The sequence below is a fragment of the Agelaius tricolor genome, unplaced genomic scaffold (assembly GCF_023055355.1).
Source record: "Agelaius tricolor isolate 1412-34295 unplaced genomic scaffold, bAgeTri1.0.p SCAF_8, whole genome shotgun sequence".
Taxonomy (NCBI): domain Eukaryota; kingdom Metazoa; phylum Chordata; class Aves; order Passeriformes; family Icteridae; genus Agelaius; species Agelaius tricolor.
The window spans coordinates 33,079,351-33,095,636 of NW_027269268.1; the positions used below are offsets into that span (position 1 = coordinate 33,079,351).

Genomic DNA, 16,286 nt, shown 5'->3' on the forward strand with positions numbered 1-16,286 from the left:
CTAGGAGATTTTAATATACCTCTAAGATACTGTAGTCTGTTCCTCGAGCATACATAACAACTGCATGAGCAGAGTAAGTTCTAAGTCTCATTGTCAGCTTCATTTCCTCTTTGTTCTCATTTTCCATGAGACGATATTTCACATAGCTGCTCCCAGTAAATGTCACAGCAGAGCCAGCTGATGCTTAGGAATACAGAAAAGCATAAAAAGTATTAGTACAGGACTGGAATCAAATTTGTATTTGGAAAATAATATAGTTTTACAGACTTTTTTAAAATTAATTCCTTACCAGGACATTGTCCAGCTTTGCTGTCTTGGCAAACACAGGTGTATTTTCCTTCCTTGGGATCTACTAAACATTCAGTACCTTCAGGACATGGGTTTCCTTCACACACACTGTTCACCAGGGGGCATTTCCCTTCTGTGAAACCAAATCCATTATTTCTTTTTTGTTGATGATGATGGTATTTTGTGAAAAGGGACTGCTAAGTACAGTAGGTTAAAGTGCCCCAAATGATATTCCTGACTATCAGACAAGGAAGTGAATAACAGTTATGGGGCATGACTGGCACAGACATGACTGGCACAGACATTCTGTTCTAGACAAATAGAATATACAGTGGCAGATGCTCATCCTTATCTTGATTACTCAATTCAATTAGTAAAATTGGGAAACTGGTATTGTGGTTTAAGGCTTACCATTACAATCATTCACCACAAAAATTCAACATGTAGCTATAAGCATGGACAGAGTAGGTTGCAGAGAGCAGAGAAAAACATGTCTGTATTTAAGACAGAAAAGGAATAGGCTTTAAATATTTACTTCATATGTGCAAGTTCACCCAGCAAGGTTAAGTCCTGATTTTAAAAGCAATGTTTCTTTACTCAAAGATAAAGATAAATTAACCTTTTGTCAGAAATCTTTATACTTACATATATTTTAATGAATGTTTATTTCCCACATTACCCTCTCATTCCCAAACAAGTTTGGAAACTATGTGGGCTACTCCTCTAAGCAGAAACAACGAAGTATTCAGGTACTTTGCAGGAACTTACTTTTGTGCACACAAGACTGAAAATGGCCATCAAAATAGGATAGGCAATAACAACAAAAAATTTACTTATTTCATAAAATGGAAAATGAAGGTGTAGCTATAAAGAAAATAAGTACCCACTCCCATAAACTTGTACTATGTAAACTCTTGAAATGAGGTAATGAGATAAGAAAGAATTACTCCTTACTACAAATAAAATTAGGCAAATAGTATAAAGAGAGTTACCAAACATTCCTGATCTTGTTCTGTAATATAAATTTCCATCTGAGGACTAGTGCTTTTTAAAACCAGAACAATCTTTTCAAGGATACAATTTCCCTTACTGTGTTTCGTACCTTTACAAAGACAAACTGCTGTTCTGTGATGACGGGGAGTGACGAAGCTCAGCCTGGCTGTGCTGTGCGTTGACATGATGTTCTCATCCACTGTTACTTTTTCTTCACAAAATTTCAAAGGACAATCTAGGCCTGCACAGAGCTTATGAAACACATCAATTATCCGAACACCTAAAATCTCCTCTAGGTCAGGCACAGAAGAGTTTATCTTGTGGAGCAAAATTCTCATTGGGTGGTGAGAGCTACCAGACTTTTCAATATTCAGGAGGACATCCAGATTAGAAGGAGGATCAGAAGGCTGCAAACTGACAATCTGGATGTCATTTCTCCTCACGCCCAAGATGTTTCTCAATGCTCTCTGGAAATTGCGCCAGTAATCACCAATGAATTCTTCAGGGGACAGGTTTGCAAAGCGTATTGCGATACTGTGATTTAATACCTCTTGTGTGATTTGTCTGATGTGTACAGTAATATCAGCTGCAGCTGTAAATTTTCCATCTGTAACAGTGACATTTAGGAGGTACTGTCCTACATCTAACCTTTTGTGTGCTATTAGTTTGCCACCAGTACTGGAAACAGAGAACAGGGATTCCATTTTGGGGTCCAGACTGTATGTCAAGGTATCATAAACATCTTGATCGGTTGCATGAATTTTTCCAATGACACCACCTGAATATTCTTCCCCAAAAGCTGTGATAAAGATTTCCAGAGGCAGTATTGCTGGAGAATAAATGCTTTCCTCAATAACTCTAATATCAATGTAAGTCAAAGATGACAACGGTGGTTTTCCATTATCTGACACCTAAAGGAAAGATGAGGACAGATTTACAATTTTGCTTTATCTCAAATTCTACTGAAGATATTTATCCTGTATATAGTTGAGCTGTATTTTTGTACCCATAAAAACCCCATCAAAAAGTCCTATAGGAAAATGCTTTACATAAATTCTGTAACACAATTCCTAACATAAAAGTTAACGCTGAAAATTTAAAAAGCTTATATAAGCAGGCACACACAAACATGTTTTCATTTCTCCCAAGATTAAAAGCCTACAGTGCTCTTATTACCTGAAAATGCCAGGAAGCTATTAACACTGGTAGCAAATACAGAGGAAATGCACAGTAGCTGATTTCAGACAGCAGATGGTGCTTGAAGCTTTTTAATATCAAGCACAGAAACACTTTACAAACTTGAAATGAGTCATGCACTAGAAATGTACAACATGCTTCACTACAATTAGGAGGTAATCTGGAAGACAAAGTAAATGTACCGTGCCAAACGGAACTTCAAAAGGAAAAAAATACATGCAGAAAGTTAATTATGTTGCCTTTCATGATTTTTGGTCACAGAGAGGAAAACAAGAGGTGGGTACCTGTAGTGCTATTTGCTTCAGACAGTTAATCAACTGTCTTTAACTGTATCAGCCTAATTCAATTTTAAAGCCTTTTTGAATAACCTATTCTCCACCCCTTTTGGACAAAGACATACACTGTTGGTGTACAAGGACAGTAAAAAAAGAAGAGTGGAAAAGTGAGCTAAGAGCATTCCCTTGGGTTCACTTTCTTCTTTCTATTTCTCACCTCTTATTTCCCATCTACTTTTTCCAGAACTCACTCTCAGTTACTGAAAGTGACACTGAAGAAATTAGTTAAAGAAGAATCAGAGACGTGAAGGTACAGAGGGGATATACAGGGCTCAGAAAGTACAAGATACTCTGCATTGTTTAAAAGATTTTGCAATAATTTTACAGAGTACACTTTGAAGATCTATGTGGACAGGCTGCTTTTGGTTTTTATTAATACAAATTTAAGCAAGAGGAGTAACTCCAGGCACAAGATTATCTGTGGATGGGCACATAAACGTGGCATTTTTAAAAGGTAATGTGTGTCTCCTAGAACTGCATGTCTTCATCTGTTTCTGTTAACTCCAAAAGACAGGCATGGCTAGAAACTTGTCCTCCAGTTACCCAAATAAATAACGAGAGCTTTAGCTCAAGTTGGCAAAGTTTCGTTTTGCCTAGATCTCTGCCTGGAAACAAGACAAGGCAGGCAGTTTAGCTACAGAAGAAATGCCAAGGGAAACCAGAAAAGGCTCAAAAAAAAGCAGACAAGCAAAATTATAACAAATGGACAGCAAGTAGGAAAGAAGAGCCCCAGGAGAAATGGTTTTTCAATAGTGCAGATATTTAAAAATGTGCTGTGGTTTTAAACTGAAGACTTCAGAGTGTGGCACAAAGGACTGCATGACTCATAGCTGAAGATTTCGCACACTAATGCTATGAGACATTTGTTAATGGATAATCTATTTCCTTTGGAGAGAGCACAAGCAAATACAACTGGCATGCCCATATAAGGTGACCACTGGGGAAAAAAAAAATCCTTATTTCTATTAAAATGACAAAAGTAAAGTCTTTTGAAGGTAGTGGGGGCGTAGAGTGCATATGGGGAAAGTTTGTGTAGTTTTAGTGGGGTTTTATTTGGTTCTGAGTTTTTTCAAATGAAAGTATGCCTGTAAATTTAAAACATCACTACTTCTGCAATCCATTCAAAAAGCAATTAAGGCGAAAGCTGTCAATACTGAAAAGCACACCAGTAAAGGTCAGCTAAAAACTGAAAATGGGTATCAAGAGTTCATACACAGACATTAACTTGTGATTTGCAAGATCAAAATGCAGAAATTAAACATAATGTAAACTTGAGAAAATGCCTTCCTACAGACTTTAAAAAGTATTATTTTAAAGGAAGAGAGGAAGAATATTTTTCCTCAATAGCCATGTCTATAATTTTGTGTGTATCACTAGAACTAGAGTCTTGTGATAGGGAAATGCTAGTTTTAGTCTTGGATGCCTTCATACCCATGGGTTGTAAGATAATAGCAAATAATAGCAGTATGTCTATTGAAAAAAACTAGCAAAGTGTAAAATGACAAATGGCAATTAAAAGACAGCGATATATTTCAAGAATCCAGTTGAGAAGCTTGGAAATCAACTGATTAGACAGGTCCAAAATACTGACAAAAAGAGGCACATTAGCAAAGTCTGCTTTAATGATTTACAGTCTCTGAGAAGTCTTTGCACTAAATGTTTGTACATTTGTTTTAAGACACTTGTTTAGCTACTGGATGCCATTGAAATAGCCCATATTCATTTCCTAATAAAAAAGCACTTTTCAGCTACTGTGCTGAAGACAAGATAGCTGAAGTACTGACAGGCTGTTTACAAGCAGACTAGACACCAGAAAGTGGCTTAGAAATAAAAGAATTGCAAGATTCCACCCAGAGGAAGATGCTAGACAGGCATCTCACACTTAAAAAAAGCTAGGCACGTCAGGAAGGGCCAAAGCTGCAGTTAAATCATGAAATGCGACACAGTCAGTGTAACAGTCTATACAGAACAAATATAACTGCCTATACATGCATTTATAAGAATACATTTAAAAAGCATAATAAATAGAAATTAGTTACTGTTAGAGAAGATCTAAAGGAAAACATATGACTCTTGCACTACACTGATACCACATACAGGAAAAACACCCATAAACAAAAAGGTGACTTTGGGGGAATTGGCATATCACTATTGAGGAAAAAATGGCTAACAGAGGAATAATATACCTGCCCCCATTTTCAACTCAATTCTTAAACCCTAAACTAAACTACACTTAAATGAAATTATATCTGTCCTTATATTGATGGCTCCTGGATACTAACATTTCAGTGACTCAAACAGCAAATTACAATATCTGTGTGAATTTTTTCTTCTTTCCCCAAAGAAAATAGACTTTGTGTAAATATGTCACAACTATCCCAATGTGGACAGAATTCAGCATACACTGTTATAAACAGTATTACTTGAAAATACTGCAACTGAATTTTTATTCATAAATTATCTGCAATAGTATCCATAAGAATAATGTGGAGATTAAAATAAATTCCTCATGTGAAAATGAAGGTAGGAATTTTTCTTAAAACCTGAATCTGGAAATGAAGTTTAAGAATTAAGGGCATCTACTTTTAGCCTATTAATCTTTAGTCCTCTGTTCCTAGCTGCTTAATTTATAACTGAATTTAAAAGGACTAGATAAGATTAAAACAATTGGTTTGAACTTTTCTCACGCTAGGTTACAAAAAGTATTTGAGAGAACTTAGCTAGTTAAATGTAACCTTGGACATGGTCTGGTCTTTTTGCACAACAATGGCACATATAGTGAATATTACAGCACTTCAGGATCATTTTTTGAGTTTTATACTCTGGCTTCCACTGCAGGATCCTGAGATCTCAAACTACTGCACTGCAAGTTTCAATGCTATGAAAAAACATCTATTGAAAATACTATGAAAAAAGGTCCAAAGTCAAAAAAAGCTGTTTTCAATTGCCATTGAAAGAAGAATGTGGCACTACAGGAAAATTTTCCATTACTGCTATGTTGTGCAATATCCCTGCTTTCATCATGTGAGTTTAGTCCAGCATACAGCTTCAAGGGTCAAAATGATAGCAGCAAGAGGAATTCTGCAGGCAATAGAAAATGGCTCAAGGGACCTGTCCCCTGCTGGTTTTTCAACATTCCAACCAGAAGGCAAAGGACGTATTAAGACCACTCACCCAGTTAACATTTCACTTCACCTTACTTCTAACTGTGAATTTAACTGATCTTCCCATTGCATCTGTGTAGATTAGCATTTAAACCAACAGATTTTGTCTATGAAGACACATGTCCCCATGGGACATGCCTCAAATGACTACTTGGCATGTCAGGACTCCTAACAGAAAGACAAGTGGTGGAGTGAACACGAGTGGGAAAAGTTAATCAAATACTTACAATGCAAAACAGTAAGAGGAACATGACAGAAACATCTTACCTTGACATGAAGCAAATAGTGATCTCTCACTTTGCGATTCAGTGCAGCGCTTGTGGTCAGAACTCCCTGCTGGGTAATGTGAAAAGTTCTCTCTTCATTTCCAGTCAGGATGGTGAAGAGAAAAGGAGGGCCATTGTGAGAAGAATCCCTGTCTGTCACCACTAGCTGCAGCACACTGAATCCAATAGGTTTATTTTCCTATAGATACATAATACACATTGGTTTTGTTATAATTGAGGATATGGTCTGATGCTGATTTCTTCCTTGCAACAGAAACCCCAAAAAATTACTGTCAAACCAGTTAATCAGTACAAGAGAAATCAGAATGACAATACTGCTTCAGGGAAACTACTACCCTCTGAGATTAAGACTCAAAAACAGTAATAGGAGAAAGGCAGTTTTTTTAACTTGGTATTCTATTTTTAAAGGTAGCTCAGCCTTGACACTTTACATTTTCCACTTCTGGTCTGAATTAGTATTACTGTAGCCTAATTACCAAGTCATCAAAGATTTGAAATTTAGAGAAAACACCTGTTAAGAATAATCTAATGCCTTTGTTGGGAGGACTAGAAAAATACGCCTCCATCTGACCCCTTGTGCCCCTAATTAAGAGTTCTGCCTACAGCTGTGGCTGCTACAGGCACTATCCAGTTAAAATATGAAATCCAGATTTTAAAATTTGCATCATAAAATCCCTTCAAGTTTGCATCATGTGGATGTCTGAGGTTTCACAGACACTTCACATACGCTGGCTTATCACATACGTTACACACACACATAATAACCTTATCTGACACTTGTAACTCCTCTCCCAGAATACTTGAGCTCTACTGTATCAGCCAGATTTCTCTATATACATACTTATTAGAAAAGCAAGAAAAGTAGAAACATTATTTTGAAGTACAACAATAACAAAATGCTATCCCTTTCACAAATCTAAAAACTCCTGATAACAATACTGTTTCTGAGAGAGTAAGTCAATTTAGCTATCAGATACTGCAAAAAGCTGAAGCTTTTTCCCTTTCAGCAAAACAAAGACCATTGCTTTAAAATACAAATATTTACAGCTGGACATCCAAAGTAATTTGACTTTCCTAAAAGCTAAGCACATTTTCTACTGTGTCCAAATATATCCATCTCAAATACAAGAGGAAATGTACATCAGCATTCTTGGGCAACTCCTCCAGCTTTTTCTCTGCTACCTTCAACTAGGGCAGACCCATATGAATGAACTATAAAACGAGATCTTCCTCTTTAATTGAGTAAGGGAAATAGTACATACATTGGCTACACAGTCTGAAGTTTTAGTGAGATATTAAATAACATTTATTTCAAGAAAAACTATAATAGGGGAAGAGAAGATTCATTTGGCAGCACACAAACACGAATCTGGAATCTGTTGGTTTGGGTTTGGTTTTTTATTTGGTGGGGTTTTTGGTTTCTTTTTTTGTGGGTTGTTTTGTTTGTTTTGGTTTGGTTTTTGGGGTTGGTTTTTTTTTTTTTTGGATGGTTGGGTTTTTTAAAAACAAGATTCAGGACATCTTATTTGCATACTGGGTGCATATTGTATATATTCACTTTGTCCTGTTTTGGAAAGCTGCCTTTAAAAATGATGCACATTTGTCTCAAACACAAGTGGTATGTTAGGATAGCACAGTGCATCAGGCAACATTGTGTGATCCTCACAGATCTACTGCACCAGGCCTGGAAACAGCAGAAGGAAACAAGGGATTGAGCTCATTTACATTACTAGTCTACAAAGGTCTTAGTGCAATTCCTTTGTTGACTTCCATTTATTTCCTCTTGGATTCAGGAAGACAAGAAGTATAGATGCCGACTCTGCTGTCTTTGCTTTAGCAGTTTTTTGAATCAGGCAAGTACATGCCAGACACTTGACAATGTGGCCTACGGCTACCATCCTACAGTGTAAAATTAGTCAAAGGATTGGTATGCAGCCATATGAAATTCCACTCTTGTTCTAACTGCTGCTGATCCCAGAGGAGGCCAGTGGGAATTAGGGCTTAACCTGATGCCATGGTGCAGAGCACTAGCTTCATAGTAACAAGGACCTAAAGGATCTTTTTCTAAGCAGTAACTCTTAAGACTGAAAAGAAATAGGAAAATTATAATGTATTTTAACATCCCTGTATGATTCTAAGATTGTTCTATGCATAAAAGGAATTTATAATATATAGACATGCACACGCACAAGGAATCAGAAAAAGAACCCAGAGAGGTTATGCAGTTTCCCTCACTGTAAATATTCAAGAACATTCTGGACTCAGTCCTGTGTCCAGGACTGGACTCAATCATGTGCTCTAGGATGAGCCTGCTTTAGCAGGGAGGTTGGACCACATGACTCACTGTGGTCCCTTCCAACCTCACCCATTCTGTGATTCTTACAACTTGCAATGTAAGTTTCTACATAATGTGCAAACAGGAATTTTAAAACCCTCAACACTTATTTGATAAGCAGTCTCATTGGTGACCTTAAATAAAATTAAAATTAAATTAAAAATACAGAAAAATTCAGTCACAAATTTGCAGTCCAATAATACTGATTTACCTACTTTACTAGTTGTATTTACCTGGATGATAACACTATAGTTTCCTTTTGAGAACACTGGAGGATTATCATTTACATCAGAAACATCAATGTTTACTGTAGTTGTGTTAAGTTTAGGTGGACTTCCATTATCTGAAGCTTGAACTGTCAAGGTATATCCTGAAATCTAAAATATTAATAAAAAAAATTAAAAACATTTACTGAAGAGGAATAAAGTAACAAACTCAGATTTTGTTTTATGGAAGAATTATTTCAGTACAACCCCCAGTAAAGCTTTCCTTCATATATTTAATCCTTTCTCTTCCTCCCAAAAGTACAGATAAAGACAGATGCTTGCACTTTACTATAGCAATATTAATTTTGGAACATGAAACAGTAACTTAGAGTAAGAAAATGGTGGTCATCAATTATGTATTGGTAAATTAATCCCAGCTGCCTTAAAACCACAAAAAACTCACCTTTTCTCTGTCTAGAAGCTTAGTCACTTTTATTTCACCCCTGGTAGGGTCAATTGTAAAAGGATTTCCTTGATTGCCATCTATGATTGTGTAGTGAATGCGGTTGTTGGAAGGTCCATCAGCATCATCTGCCATAACCTAAGGGACATTACAGTCTCAGTTAAAACAGGTTGAAAGAGACTCTAGCATCTCTCAGATAAACTCACCCTGAAGATGAGCCCTTTTGGTCTAACAGATTTCATAGTTCACAAGAGAAATGCCATCTCAATACATTATACCAACATCATTTAATTTCCTGAATTTCTTCTGAAAGTTAAGTCATGGTCTCATGAGGAGAACATAAACATATCACAAATATTATCTACTTTCCCACAGCATCTCAAGTCCCTACTTCTGATACTTTTTCAAAGTAAATTTTCCATTCATTCAGTGGCAAGCATCTATTTGTTGATGTTTACCTTCAAATCAATACTTATTCCTTCAAGAATGAAAGCATGTTCATCATGACAGAGTATTTCAAAGTGAGAAACCAATACATACTGTAATAACTGATTGTTCAAGCATAGCATCTTCACTGATTACTGCAGTGTAAGTGTCTTGGCTAAACACTGGAGAATTGTCATTGATATCCGTGACATTAATATTCACTGTTACAACATCACTTAATGAAGGTGTGCCTCCATCTGTGGCTTCCACTGTCAAGTAGTACTCATGAGAACTTTCATAATCCAAACTCTCAATGATAAAAATGGCTCCTAGGGAAGAAGAAAAAAAAGTCTCAAACTCTGCTACTACTGTACTATTATGTGTTGTAAATTTTTATTTTGACCTGACAAAAACTCAGTTTCTTCAGGGCCTGATTTTTCACTGTAAAGCTAGAGCTACCCCGTGAAATGATAATGTTTACACATGTAAGTAAAGTTCCTGCCATTACCACAAAAGATTCACAGTTTAAAACAACCAGACCTACCTTTTGTGAGTTTTTAACTGACTAGTTAAGATAGTGCAGTCCCTAGCATACAAATTGATTTGCTGGATGAGTTTTTCTGGAACATTTTTACTCCTTTCAAATATATGAAGTTTATCTTCCATACCTTAGTATCAGCATGTCCACTGGAAAAAGCAGAATTGTAATTTCCACTGCACTAGTAGTACAATTAACTACTAAACTATTTAACTAACTACTAAAAGTCAATTAGAATTAACTTTTGGGTAGAAATCTTATTAAAAATAAAACCAAAAATAAAAAAAAACCCAAACCCAAGCAACTTTGCAAGAAATTAGCTCTAGAAAAAGAACTATGTAAGTAAACAAAACTAAAATTGAGGTGTTTATTGATTTTTAACAAAGAATTGTCAATAATAGGGAAAAATTCTCAACATAACCTAAATAGTCCCTGAGACTAAATCTGACTATCATACAAGCCTAAAATCTCCACTGTCATGCTGGAAATATGGTTGAACAGAATATTCCTGTTCCAAGTTCTCTTTAATGCCTTATCAAACTTCTCTAGGATTACTGCCTTTGTGGACCAATGACTAGTCTTCCCAACTAATTTTATTTATAATCCTTCTTTTGCCAAGCCTGGCCATTCCTTCTGATTACACACCTTTTGTGGAAAGACCATTATGTTTCTCATTACAGATCTATGTCTTTCCACCTGCCTGCCCCCAGAGTAGGGAATTTCCAGTTAGGAAACCCTTATAAATGAACCTAATCCAAGTAATAATCCAATAAATAGAAGAAACATATAAAGTTTCTATTCTACATTTTACTGCACTCCTCTAGTAAGCTTGCTGGTAAAATGGGTGAAAAGACAGCAGCAGCAGCTTCTCAGCTGGGATGAAGCACACAGATTGTACATAACCTGGCTCAGCTATGGAGGAAGTCAGTATGGCATGGTGCTTGCTTGGCCACAAGTAATATTCACAGTTGCAACCTGTTACCTGTTGTTGAATCGATGCTGAATTTTCCATGTTCGTTCCCACTGACTATTGAGTATGTGATTTCAGCGTTGGCTTCAATGTCTCTGCTTGCAGCATAGATCTGGAGAACTTCAGTTCCAACCAGAATGTCCTCTGACACACTTGCACTATACTCCCTATGCTCAAATACGGGTGGGTTATCATTAATATCCAAAACAGAAACTATAAGACTACTTGTTGAAGACAGTCTTCTAGGCAAGCCTTCATCTGTGGCCTTCACAGTTAACGTGTACACAGCTTGTAATTCCCGATCCAAAGGCTTCTCCAAACGAATGATTCCAGAGAATTCATCAATAGAGAACTGCCCCTCTGCAGAGTTCACCAGTGCATAATGGATTTTACGGTTCAACCCTGCATTTTGAAAGAAAATTTCAAGTATGAAGCAGCCATTAAAATACACAACAGAATAATCCATTGGATAGCTATGAAAATAAGACATGCATGCTAAATATTATCATTCATGTTAAAAGTACATTTCAGAAAGAGGCAAAGTCTCTTGCGAGGGGCAGAATTACTTCCAAAAACACATTAAGCTAACACTTCACTGCACTGATTTTCTGTCATACAGAAAACATGAGCCATGGTTCTGCTTCAGTCACAGCACTAGTTAATATGAAATAATTGTTAATATAAATGTAATTATAACTTTAGAACAACAGAATCTGCTTACCAAGCTTATAATAACAGAGGAGGATATGGGAGGGTTAGGTTGCATCAATTAACTAGACTCCAAACCAGTACATTTATTCAAGAATTGTGCCCCAAAATTAACAGGAGCATAATTTCTAGCACCATTTCTTTATAAAACAAACAAAAACCTTACAGAATTTAGGGGCAAGTATTTTGGTCCACCTGAGCCTCAAACACCGGTGAAGTATGAAAACAACTGTCTGCTACCTTTCAAATGAGCTTTATCATAGCACAAAGCAGGTCAGCTGTTTTAAAAAACTGAGACAACTATTCATTATACAACTATACAACTATTTGATTAAGAAACTGATAAGATGTGGAAATCACACCCTTAAACGCTGTTTTGTTCCTTACAACAAAGCCTATGAGCAAACTCTTTCTGATGTCATTTTTAGTTCAAGTTCACTTAATATTTGTAACTGAACAATGAAGGCAAAGAGACAGTAAAAATGAAGTAAAAGAGACAGCATATACATAAAGCTACAGTTGACCAGTGTTCTCTTGATGGTATGGTCATCGATGGCTGGCCTGAGAAGCACAAAAACCCATGAATGCCCATTTACATGAACAGACATGGCTTGATAGTCCTATTACTTCATCAGGAGTAAAAGGATGAACCTAATTGATCATAGCATTAATACCTTATGACAGTTAAAATGACCTACATTTTGTCTCTCCCCCCTCTCCTCTTTTTTGCAAAGACACCATAGGGATGTCTTCCAAGCTACTCACACATGAAAGTCAGGTGTTAAATGATTTAGTAGACCAAAATATATCTTTCAGGAGTCTAATCCTGAATGGTATTGAACATCTGTCAGCTCTACTGAAACACTTGACACCTCTCAGGATAAAACTAAAGAAATAATAATGTAAGTCTGAGAACATGACAAAAGTATCAGTCAAAGAATGCATACCCGCATCTGCATCTGTTGCCTGCACTCTTGTTAAAAGGGTTCCAGGCTCTGTGTTCTCAAATACTGTAATGGAGTAACTGTCAGTTGTAAATTCTGGGGCATTATCATTCACATCTTCCAGAGTTAGGATAACGTTAGCTTGGCAGAATCTTCCTCCTCCATCTGTGGCTTTCACTAGAAGATGATAGGCTGCTTGCTGCTCACGATCAAGTGCCATTAATGTTTTCAGTTCACCTACAAACAGCATAACACATTAAGTTGATGCAAATTGCAAGGCTTAAGTACCCCTACACATGTTTTCCCTTAAAATCAGAATACCTAAACAACAATTTTCTTATTTACAGTAATTTCATCACTGGCTAAATCAACAGATGTACTGTATTAATGAACTCCACTTTGGGCAAAACATGTAAGTGACCTGCCTTTTCAGTTTGAAAAGATTAAGAACTAAAACATTTTATTTTTTCCTAATGCTCTTGAAACAGAAATTAGCTAAAGTTAAACTCTCTGATAGTGCAGAGAGAGAGAATGTGCATAAATGCAAAAATCCATGTGTGTTTGTGCAAAGTGAATTTTAGAACTCTGGTGTTAAAAAAATGCAAGGTTAAATCCATGTCTGTTTTTTCTGAGCTATTTAGTTGTATTCCTTCCATAGGTATTGGTAATTCCTCCTCTAACATTTCATGAATAAATGCAGCTATTCACAATGAGGTCTTAACTGCTACTACAGACAAACCTGCAGACCTCTAACACATACTTTCTAAAGTGACAAAAAACATGAGAGGCCACTACTATGTGTAGTCATTGTAACCTTATAAACAGGTAAAAAAAGTATTAAGAAACACTTTTTTTGAGTATTCTAGCCCTACCAATTCTCAATTTATGTAACACAGTAGCACATCAGTCAGGTGACATTCAAAGCCAAAAATACCCCCCAAACCCATGAAGTAAGGGTTCTCATTTATTTTGTCACTCACTGAAGTTTTCTAATCTCTTCTACTTGCATTACATTTTTGTATTCATCTTATTCTATTTTTTCTACACTGTTTATCTTCCTACTGCTTGTCTACTGCAGCCTGCACAGTACAGGATTTTGGCAATAATGTAATACAAAACACACAAATGCCATGAAGACCAAAGTGAAGCAAGTTAAAAGTTGATCTCATTTATACTTTTGAGTTAATCTTATTCCAATAAAGCTGGGGACACTTCTGGTGTTTGCTATAGAAAGGAAATTTGTTGCTCCATCTAACCTCATCCCATTTAATTTTCCAAAACAAAAGATGGCAAAGAGAATCTGAATGGAGATATTTCACAGTTACAAACCATTATTGCTGCTACTACAGCGAGTATAAAAAGAGCAAAATTTATGGCCTACTTTTATTCCAGTCACTTCAGCATGGAAGTTTCTGGCTTCAGGGCAATTACCCTGTTTACGATTTAGTTCCTCATAAATTAAAATACTTGCCTTTTGCCTGAGTTTATTCAATATATTATTAGTATTTGTGTAGTAGAAACTCACATAAACCAATGTACAGTAAACCAACCCTTAGTGGAAAGTTTTAACAACTGACATTTATGTCTTAATGCAATAGCAAAGCATTTTATAAAATGAGGTGACTGGAGTCTTGTATAATGTATAAAGTATTATTACCTGTGTCTGGAGCAAGTCTGAATTTTTCTGCTCCTGTGCCATGCAGTGTGTAAGTAATTTCTGCATTGGAACGAATATCTGCATCTGTAGCAGACACCTGCATTATCAGCTTACCAGGAAGGGCATCTTCAGGAACTGAATCAGCATATAAAGTCTGCAAGATTTCAAAGTTACATTGAAAAACTAAACATATGAAGTACGCAAAACTTGGAAAGGGGAGGGGAAGAAGGAATTACAGAGGGAATAATATTCTGCTTGAATGTCTGGTAACATATCATGTGAACCAGAGGATGAAATAACTTAAAATTAAAAGAACTTATGATTTTCTAATTAATTATTTCACATTTATTCGATTATTCAGAAAGGTATTTAATACTGCAGCTATAGGGATTTTTGAACATTAGTGTATTGCTCAGAACTTGGGACACTTGTAACTAATAATGAAATAAATAAACTAATAATGAAATGTGTTCCCAAAAGAGGAGTTACAAATTTTTGCTAATTTCATTTTTCTCTCTTTTGGTGGATCATCTTTTCTAGGTCTGTCCCAATCTACAAGAAATTGATAGCTGCCCTTTTAATGACACAAGAGCTTCTAGATTAAATTAAAAATATGAAAAAGGATTCAGAATTTATTGGCACTAAGCACTCTTACAGCTCAACCATGTCAGGAATGTGCATTACATTAGAAGCACTAAGCCTTGTAACAACAATATCAACAAAGGGGAAAATAAAAGGAAAAAAAGCTAAAAATACTGACTTGCCAGTCTGTGTATAACTGCGACCATTTACACAGAAGTAACCAACATAAACATCAACTAAGAAAAAGAATCCTATATCACTGTATACTTGTCCTTCCTAGTACAAGGGAAGATTTCAACCCAGTAATATGAAATCTGTGTTCAACTATGAAAAATACAAGAGAGGCAGTAACACATTTTGCAGGGGCTATCTTCCTGAGTTTTTTCCATTCCTTATTTTTCATGTCCATTTTTGCAGACTATAAAAATCTGGTACGGTAGACAGTTTTGTAACAAGAAAACATTTATGGCTTACAGATTTTTGGTGCTGTTGACTGCAATTGCAGCATAATGTTTCACTATTTTCAACTCCTTTATCACAGGAAATACTCACATATTTCAACTAAGAAATGGGATTCAGCTTTCTTTAAAACTTTGCTTCTTTCATAAAATAGAGCATATAAACGATGATGGCTATAGCTTAAAAGAATTCTTTTTGGAAAAAAATTAACATAGGAGAAATGTACTACAATTCTTCTTATATCTCTCAAATACCCACTGAGTGTCAATTAATTGTCTTTGGATTTTAAAAAATCTGTATATGAAGTATTCTTTTATTTAACAGCAATCTATCTTAGTAGTGTTATTGGTTTAAAAGGAACAGCTCTTTGCCAGTCTCCTGAGAAGCAATTTCAGAGAAAATGTAAATTTTATGTATGAAAGCAGCTGGTAATGGAAGATACAAGACTCTGCCTACCTTTTCACAAACAGGGCTATTATCATTAGCATCAAGGACTTTAACCTCCACCACAGCTTTAGCTGCAAAGGTTCCATCAGTAGCTGTAATATTTAGAAGATAATTATCCTTTTCTTCCCTGTCCAGAGGCTTTTTGACATAGACCTTCCATTCATTCTGTAAATTTTCAATAGCAAACTGTCCAAAGGATCACCTCCTGAAATATAAAAAGAAATACTATTACTCTATCAAAATTAAGGTGAAAGAAAGAAAGAAAGAGAGAAAGAGAGAAAGAGAGA

At 35.9% G+C, this 16,286-nt stretch overlaps 1 protein-coding gene across 1 annotated transcript in view; it reads right to left on the reverse strand.

The window, feature by feature from the left end:
* Positions 1 to 16,286, reverse strand: part of FAT1 (FAT atypical cadherin 1) — a 100,344-nt gene that overhangs the window by 10,654 nt on the left and 73,404 nt on the right. The window contains 11 exon segments of the mRNA XM_071432259.1: positions 20 to 183; positions 290 to 421; positions 1,391 to 2,192; positions 6,245 to 6,442; positions 8,833 to 8,976; positions 9,269 to 9,406; positions 9,809 to 10,023; positions 11,215 to 11,604; positions 12,858 to 13,091; positions 14,512 to 14,665; positions 16,009 to 16,286. The exon segment at positions 16,009 to 16,286 is cut by the window's right edge and continues 1,341 nt beyond it. Coding sequence (XP_071288360.1) covers positions 20 to 183; positions 290 to 421; positions 1,391 to 2,192; positions 6,245 to 6,442; positions 8,833 to 8,976; positions 9,269 to 9,406; positions 9,809 to 10,023; positions 11,215 to 11,604; positions 12,858 to 13,091; positions 14,512 to 14,665; positions 16,009 to 16,286 — 2,849 coding nt within the window.